The sequence below is a fragment of the Prunus avium genome, chromosome 1, assembly GCF_965620075.1.
Source record: "Prunus avium chromosome 1, drPruAviu1.hap1.1, whole genome shotgun sequence".
Classification (NCBI taxonomy): domain Eukaryota; kingdom Viridiplantae; phylum Streptophyta; class Magnoliopsida; order Rosales; family Rosaceae; genus Prunus; species Prunus avium.
Window position 1 is genome coordinate 675,210 of NC_142284.1, and position 9,321 is coordinate 684,530.

General features: G+C 36.0%; 1 protein-coding gene across 1 annotated transcript; it reads left to right on the forward strand.

Annotated features, from left to right (window-relative positions):
* The first annotated feature begins 1,779 nt into the window (after positions 1–1,779).
* Positions 1,780–8,599, forward strand: LOC110749617 (uncharacterized). Its single transcript, XM_088246844.1, has 8 exons — positions 1,780–2,367; positions 2,455–2,604; positions 3,955–4,104; positions 4,193–4,285; positions 4,460–4,585; positions 5,044–5,251; positions 6,731–7,103; positions 7,796–8,599. Exons 1-8 carry the CDS (start codon positions 1,866–1,868, stop codon positions 8,408–8,410), a joined length of 2,217 nt encoding a protein of 738 aa, XP_088102970.1. The 5' UTR covers positions 1,780–1,865; the 3' UTR covers positions 8,411–8,599.
* Positions 8,600–9,321: the final 722 nt, after the last annotated feature.

Genomic DNA, 9,321 nt, shown 5'->3' on the forward strand with positions numbered 1-9,321 from the left:
GTATCTGCAATTTTGTTGTTACACCAGTATAACTTTGTTGTATAAACCATGTGATGAACATTTTATATATATATATATAAACAAGGGCTAATTAATTTAGATGCACGTGAATCATGATTAGAGTATACTTGTACTGTTTTTAGACAACAAGTACCATAGGCATATGGAACTTTACAGGAGAACAAAGTGATGACTTGATATGTAATTATTCCAGCGTATTTCATGAGTCACATTGATTGCATGACTAGTATACCATATGGAGAGAGAAATTGAACTTGCATCCAGCTGAGCACAAGCTCATGCGTTACACGATTTTGCTTTTGATTGCTTCTCCTCTTTGTTTTTAGGTACAGAGGTTTTTATCGCTTGGAACAAGCAATGCCTTCCTTCACGGAAAATATATAATAATAAGCAACCTTTTGGAAAAGTAGGATAAAGAATAAGCTCAGTCCCAATTATTGAATATAATTATCACTAATTTTTTTATTTTAAAAAAGCTCAATCCCAGGATATCAGTGTAACATAGGATACCAAATTTAGCATATCCGCAATGTTGGTTCATAATCTGAACTATAAATATTATTCGTACAAAAAAAAAAAAAAAGTCATTTAGCTATAATGAATAAGAATAATGCCACTATTATCACATTTTGTATACCACATTTTCATACCACATGATGTGGCACCTTAACTTGGATATGCCACGTCATTTAATTTAATTTTACGTTTTTTATTTTTTTAATTAAAAACCCTAGTAAAAAAATTGATTAGATCTTACGTTTTATTCTCCACTCCATCTCTTTCTTCTCTCTCCCACCGCCTCAGCCTCCTCCCTTCTTGTCCTTTCAGCCATTCTCCGTTTTCCATTCTTTAGTTGATTCTTATTTGATTTCTAGCAAACCATCTGTTCTTTCCTTTTTACTTTTATAAAGAATGATGATGTTGTCTAATTGTTTCATTGAAAATTAAAGGAGTCAAAAGGAAGAAAAATGTCTATATCATGTTAAGGGTTTTGGGCCATTGTTCATGGCTGAAAGTTCTCAGATCTATCTACGATGATTGGTCTTTTCCTATTAATTGCATTGATCCTGCTTTTTTTTAATTTTTTTTTTTTTTATAATTTACTCTTTTGTATCTTTTGCAATGTTTTTTTCCATTTGTTCTAGAAATTAAGGAGGAGGGAGAGAGGATGAAGGGTTTAGGGTTTAGAGGGACTTTCAAGAGGGAGGAGGAAATTGATTGGGGGAGACGAAGAGTGATGGAGGAGGACGCAAGAATATGAGAAGTCTGACAAAGTTTATTATTATTTATAATTATTAAATATATTAACCAAAATGAATGAAAAATAAGACAACTTAAAATGAAATTAAATGAGGTGGCATGTCCAAGTAAGGTGTCACATCATGTGATAAGGAAATGTGGTAAGAGTAGTATTATTCAATGAATAATTATAAATAAAGAACATTTTTGCTCATCGCTTTAACCCAAGGTGTATCATCACCACCCTTCTCAACACTTGATGCGTGTTCATATGCATAATCATGGTTCCATAAATACAAAATAAAAAGCTAACCATAATAATACATATCGACACGTGTCAAGTATTAAGAAGGGTGGTGAGGATACACTTTGGTTTAAATGGCTAATCAATTTTTTATTATCTTACTTTTTGCATGGTTTGTCTTTGAAGGGAAACTTATTAAAGAATGGATGGTTGGACATGTATAACAATTCTCTAGAGTGGTATCAAAAACTTTAAAGGCTTTTCTTTGCTGTATATATCACATCACTCATAGACTAGCTAGAGAAGGACGGACATAGATACAGAGGTGAGAAGTTGCAAGTGGACTTTAGCTTGTTCCCAAATGCCAGGGTCTTCACAGGAGGAACGGGGCAAAAGCCTGTTCCTAAACGCCATGAAAGGCCAATGGGAAGCCGTTAAGAAGGTCTATAGATCACAGAGTTCCGAAGTTCAAAAGATGAAGATCACCAGAGCGGGGGACACTGCTCTACATATCGCTGCTTCGTATGGCCTGACAAAAATTGTGTTGCAGTTGTTGGAAATCATTGGAGACTGTGCATCCAAGTCCAACATCTTGAAAATAGAAAATGACAAAGGCAACACACCTCTCCATTTAGCCGCTACAATTGGGGATGTGGAAATGTGCCATGCAATGACCACCATAGACCCCGACCTCGTGTCGTCTCGCAACCATGAGAATGAAACCCCTCTCTTCTTAGCAGCTCTTCATGGAAAGGAAAAGGCTTTTTTTTGCCTTCATTCTCACTGTGAACAAAACTGCCATTCGTTTAGAACAAAAAATGGTGATACCATTCTCCATGCAGCTATCTCCGGTGAATACTTGAGTAAGTGTGTGGCCTACACCCACTTCTCAAATATAATTTTTTAACTTTATTTCATTTTTATTATTAATTTCGTTTTAAAATATATAGGTTTGGCATTCCAGATCATTCTGTGGCACCCACACCTTGTTAATTATATGAATGAGAGTGGCTTCTCTCCGCTGCATATTCTCGCCAATACTCCATCAGCATTCAATAGCAGTAGCCGCCTTAGGCCGTTGGATCGTCTCATATACAAATGTAAGAATCTCTATCGATTATGATCAAGAGTCAAGCTTTTAGATATTTAATTCATGGTATACAACACATACACATGCATGATGGATTTGCACTTTGCATTCTCATGTCTCACTTCGTAATTACGAGGCTTTCAGGGGACAAACTTATGAAAAGAAAGAACTATGATGATATTTTATATATGACCCTTTTTAGGTATATATATTGTATTTCAATGATCTGAACCGTCTATTTTTTAGATATTCCTTTAAAGATCATCTCTGCAAAAAATCACTTAAATCTGAAACCATTTGTTTACTCAATTAGATGGTTTGTTATTATAGTGTTTTCTTAAAGTACTGTGTTCGTCTATTTTGTTGGTATCAACTAGGTGCCTTAATGATTTTCAATTTGCCTGATTTTTCATAAGCATGATCTATGAATGAAGACTTGAAAAATAGACGATTTGGACACATATATACATCTATAATGCTTATATATATATATATATTTGTGTGTACATGTACTTGTTTTTTGAAGACAAAATATATATATAGTTTGATTATAATAAGGGTGTGTTATTCATGTTTCCAGAAGAAAAACTCAGTCCCTCTAATTAAGTATCGCATACTAATTAGTAAATCAATGATTATACTAAATAACTTTCTCAGAAGAATGACTAGAATTGTTAACAATAATCTAAACAAACAAAGGTCATTGTACTTTTAAGTTTTGGGCCAAAAGTCACTTTTGGTCCTTTTAGCTTGGCACTTCAATCACTTTTGACCCTGTAGTTTCAATTCCGTCAATTTTGCCATTGTAGTTTCGTATTTGTAGCAATTCAAGGACATGTTAGTATTCTTGTCAATTTCTTTGACGGTTTAAGGGGCAATTTCTTCAACTCAAAACCCTTGAGCGTAAAAACTTGTCTGAAATTCTCTCCATTTCATATTAGGGCTCGAAATTCAACCAGTAATCCCAATTTTTGAAGAACCCTAAACCCAAATGACCAATTTCAAGCCATAATATGAAATTAGGGTAGTTTCAGACGAGCTTTTATGCTCAAGGATTTTGGGTTGACGAAAGTGCCCCTTGCACCATCAAAGAAATTGACAGGAATATTAACTTGTCCTTGAATTGCTACAAATATGAAACTACATGGTCAAAATTGACGGAATTGAAACTACAGGGTCAAAAGTGGTTTAAGTGCCAAACTACAGGGACCAAAAGTGACTTTTAGCCTAAGTTTTGTCATAAATAACTTTTATTAGGGATGTCTTAATTAGTGCTTTTTTTCCCCATGAAGGGACCTTGGTTAATTATATCTTGCAACTTTACTTCCGTCCAAAGAAAATTCTCCATTTCATTTCTCAGGTTTGATTGTTGAAGAGCTAAAAGGGGAAGAGGACATAAAGAAAATTTGTCCCCAAGAGAAACAACCAGAAAGCAATATCAATATGAGTTCTGAATCTGATCAAACATCCCTTGACCCAAAAACAAAAAAAAAATCTGATCAAACATTAAGTGAGTGCTAGTCACTTCCAATTTATACGCTTTTTCATCACCACCACACATATTTACCACAAGTCTAATATAGTTTCTCCACTTCCAGCTAATTCATGGCGAAATATATGTTGTTCTCCCAGTCCAACTAAGAGAGGAAATAAAAACGAAGCTGCTAGAGATGCAGAGAATCCCCCACAAGGTAAGTTGGGTACCATAACGCGGGGGAGTTGGGTCAATTTTGTGTGGGGGAGAGAGAGAGAGAGAGAGAGAGAGGGGACTCAGAAACCATTTGTGAAAATAACTCTATAACAGCTCTAAGATATTACGAGTATCTTGATAAAATTAAGCATTTTTTCTGTTTTTTAAACTGCAGCTACGAACCAACGACCGGAGCAGGAAAGAAAAAGTCATCCCAATTATATTTATGCCTCATTTGTTAACTTTTTATGCTTAATCATCACGAAGGCCTTGGTAGAGATCGATCGTTTTTTGCCAAGTGGTCAGTATCAAAACTTTGTGGTGAATCCATTTACACTTTCGTTTATATTTGTACCAATGTTTTATCTCACCTAATAAACTTGCCACATCTAGATGTATACCATACCATGATCCCCCCTCCCACCCCAAAAGAGAATACCACTACAGATAATCCCATGAAATCAGTCGATCCCCCAAAATCAGCCTTGGCAGACTCTTCATCACAAGACCAACGGCATATCAGCTAGAATTGATTCATAATTTATTCTGGCATATATGAGATTTACTGTACTTACCTTGTATTGCTTATTTTCTGTAAATAGACTTGAGAAAGTCTACCCCCTGTACATTTGTTGTTTCAATTGCTCTACAGTTCTATCTCTCATCTTTTTTCTTCCTTCTTGAGTTTGGTTTCTTTCACCCCCAGGGGGGGTCGAGGGGGAAAGTTCTTTTAATTTAGAGTGTCATTTGTATTTCTAGGAATTTTGAGCATAGACAAAATCAACGGCGAGAAAAGGCGACATAAATGGGCTACTCAGGTCATGAAGGAATTGGTTAAGAATACTTCTTCATACATGTCTGAACAAACTCCCGGAGAAACTCGAGCAGTGGATGATGAAAGTTTTGAAGAAGTTCCTAATAAACCTGTTACCGAATCAGGGGAGGAGAGTAAGGGGTGTATTCAATTGAGATTTTAAAAGACTATTTAGGATTAAAAAAAGTCTTGCGGATTTAAGCAGAATATAGTTACTTATAGGATTTTTTTAATAGATTTCTATAATCAAGATTTTTTACTTATGAATTTTAAAGATTTCAATAATATGATTTATAAGATTTGAAAGGACCACGTAGATTTCTTTCGGGGTCGAAATAAGATTTTTTTAGAAACAATAGACCCTTATTAAAAATGAACCGTTAACATTGTATCAAAATCTATTTTTTGTTGTTGATAAAAGACGAAATTTCATTGAAACTCAAATAGGGGTACAATATTAAAACAAAATATCATGAATCAAAACAGAGGGTTCCTCGACCCAAACATAATCTTGACCACATGTCAGAGCATATCTTGCAAGTCTGTGGGCTACTTCATTACTGCTCCTTGGCACATGGTCAAGCCTTCTGATAACCAGAAAGGAGCTCTCCACAATCCTCATGAAGCCTACCCAAGACAGCTCCATTTGAGTCACTTTTGTTAACATCAAGTACAGTTGTTAAACCCCACGACACCACATTTCTCACAGGTTGTTCTACCCATGTGCAATTGTTAACATGTCGCCACACTCTGGCTCCAATTGCACAGGTTCCTCTGATGTCCACGACACCACATTTCTCACAGGCATTTCATCAAACGCCCTATAGGCAGTCTGTAACTCACTGCATCTACCATAAAACTTACCAAAGATCTTCCAATATACACATTGGCAACAAACCCACTTCTTATTTCTGTGCATGACGGAGAATCAACAGAGCTAGAATCAAACATGTCATCGAACAAAATTGAGATTTTTATTGGTGAATTAGAATCAGAGGGAAAAAAAACAGAAAAACAACTCTCTATGTGCCCCTCCATGTCTTCTATCTCGTCATCCCATCGCCCCACTGCCCCACCACAGAAAAATCAGAGAACAAAGTTGAGATTTTTATTGGTGAATTGGGGGGTTGAAGGTGATGGAGAATTCACAAGATTTTATTATGCAACAGAGAGGGAGATGGGGATGGAAGGAAGGTCGTTGCTTACACCCAACAGCAAGTAGCTCTAGGTATTGGTGGTTTGGTCGTCAGGGCCAGTGCACAACTGCTTGGGTGGAGGTCAAGGTGAGGAAGGAATGAATAAAAAAAGTCCCACGTGAAAATCTGATGGGTTGAGGTGGGATTTGAGATAGGGTTTGGTATTTATACCTCTCACTAAAAAATCTCACACATTCCTTATTTTAAAAAATCCTTCAAAATTTGCAAATTTTTGAATACCATGAGACTTTTTTTTACTTGTTTAAAGTCTTGATTGAATACCACCAGATTTAGTAACCCTCTTTAAAAAATCCTAATAGTCTTAATGGAATACCCCAAGACTTTTTAGATTATTTAAAAATCTTAATTGAATACCACAAGACTTATTTATCTTAAAATAGTCTTTTAAAATCCCAATTGAATACACCCCTAAAAGTACAAGTGATAAGAAGAAAGACAAAGATAAGAATAATGAAACTGATGCGAAAGTGAAAAGGCAAACACCTATATTAATTGCAGCAAAGATGGGAGTAAGTGAAATGGTTGACGAAATCTTAGAACATTATCCAGTGGCTATCCAGGATGTGGACTCAGAAAACAAGAATGTTGCACTCTTGGCAGTTGAGAACAGGCAACCCCATGTTTACAAATTGCTGCTAAAGAGAGAGAAGCAAATCGAAAGCTTGTTACGTCAGGTGGACAAGACAGGTAACAATGCATTGCATCTTGCTGCTAAATATGGAAGTTATCGGCCATGGCTTACTCCAGGTGCCGCACTACAAATGCAGTGGGAACTCAAGTGGTTCACGGTATGTACGCTATCGATATCTAACTACTTTACACTACATTTTTCAGTACTAGTCTTTTGTTGGCAAGCAATAATGAGAATAGCTTGTGGGGATTGACAATTATGTATTTATTAATTTTAATGCTTTTTTTTTTGTCATTTGCTAGGGAGGGGGAGGGGGACGCTCTGAACCATAGATATTTAAGCCTTCTTTCAACTATCATCGTTTAAAACAAAAATTAGGAAAATTGAAAATCATTCAAACATCTTATCATGATCAAAATGCAATATTTCAACTAAACACTGAAAGTTCATGATAATGATCAAATAATTAAATCTTTTTTAATTAATTTTTTTTTCCTATTTATACAAATGATATTCTACTTTAATTTAATTTAAATTACGGGGAGGGGAATTCGAACTCGGTTGCAAAGTAGGAGCACATCAGCTGTAGCCAACTTGACTAAATTCATGTCTGCTTTTTGAATAAAGATTTGAAAACTAGATGGTCCTATTCAATTACTATGTGCAAGAAATTGGGAATATATCTCGGGCCTATAATTATGTATATATGATAGGGTTTGATTAATGGACATCTTAATATCAACATTACTCTTTGATTAGTATTATAACTATAGGCTTTGATTAATCTTTGATTGTACATGATCGACCTTTCGAAGAGTAAAGTTAAATCTTTGTCTTGCATGCATGCAGTTTGTCCAAACTTCCATGCCATCCCATCTATCTGTTCGCTCCAACATTGAAGGTCAGACACCCAAGGAGATCTTCACAACTTCACACAAACCTCTGCAAAAAGAAGGCAGTAATTGGCTCGTCAAAACCTCCGAGTCATGCTCTGTCGTCGCTGCGCTCATTGCTACTGTTGCATTTGCAACATCAGCAACTGTACCAGGAGGACTCGATAATGAAACGGGTGAACCGGTTTTCAAAGACAAGCCAGCGTTCGATGCCTTCACCATCTCATCACTGGTTTCTCTCTGCTTGTCAGTAACTGCCTTGGTCTTCTTTCTTTCCATTATTACATCTCGATACGAAGCACATGATTTTTCCATCAACTTGCCCCGGAAACTTTTGCTGGGTTTAACATCACTCTTCGCATCCATAGCATCCGTGTTAGTCTCATTTTGTACTGGCCATATTTTTCTCCTTGATCGACAACTGAGATATGTGGCATATCCATTATATGCAGCGACTTGCTTGCCGGTTACCATTTTCGCTCTTGCCCAGTTGCCCCTCTACTATGATCTCATAAGGGTCATGTTCGGAAAGGTTCCACAGCGTAGCTACAAGGAATATAGACACTATTAACTTAACTGGGACTCGACTCGATCATCTATTGCCGCTATAATTAAAATTGTGTTTTTCCAATATAGTCTTCTTTTCTTTTTCTTTTTTTGGGAGGAAACAATTATTGGTTTCAGTGTGTCTTGTTTGAAATTTGTTTCCAGAGTGCGGTGAGGTTAATGTAAGAAGTGTGTGCCCTAATTAAAACTAAGTCATATGATGTAATGTTAACTTCAAGAATAAAAAGATGAAGAATAAACAAAAATTGTTTTTACCAAATAATATGCCTGATCTCTCATAATTGTATGCCATATATAAAAGATAAGAACTAGGGCTTAGGGTTAAAAAGAAGTACTTACACTTCTTGCTTTTTCTCCACAAACGCTTCCCCCCTCTAGTTGCATAGTAGTTAGTGTATGCCGACGACAATATCCACACAGGCCAACCTAGTATACGTGTAGATGCGACAGCATCAGAATTTTGACCCAAAGACAGAAATAAAAAAAATACTACAAAGCCCTGAGGGGCACTGCACCTATATGGGAGGCGCGTGGCCGTGTGTGTCAGAGAGAGAGAGTTGAGAGCAATTTTGTTGGGGTTTTAGAATTACCTCAAGTGTGGTGAGATACCATTTATTTATAGTCAGTCCCCTTGTTTGGCTAGGATTTGAAGAATAATTCTTCATTTAATTGGAATTATTCTTATCCAAAAATAGGTGATAGGATTAATCAAGTTGATTTTGTGGAAATCTTCATCCTTGATTTAGGGAGATATTCCTATTTTAAATAAAAACTAATTATCTAATTAAATCTTATTTAATTAGGATAATTAATTGACTTAAGGAATATTCCTTTTTCCACATGTCACCTTGTGATTTGTTGCCAAAATTCATGTTCCACAAATGCCCTCCCAGTTTCTGCATGGCATGGAGGAGA

Excerpts from the sequence above, each read along its gene's own strand:
- LOC110749617 (XM_088246844.1), top strand. The coding sequence starts at position 1,866 with ATGCCAGGGTCTTCACAGGAGGAACGGGGCAAAAGCCTGTTCCTAAAC. Across the intron at positions 4,105-4,192 it reads AAAATCTGATCAAACATTAA|CTAATTCATGGCGAAATATA; the intron begins GTGAGTGCTAGT and ends CTCCACTTCCAG. Across the intron at positions 4,286-4,459 it reads TGCAGAGAATCCCCCACAAG|CTACGAACCAACGACCGGAG; the intron begins GTAAGTTGGGTA and ends TTTAAACTGCAG.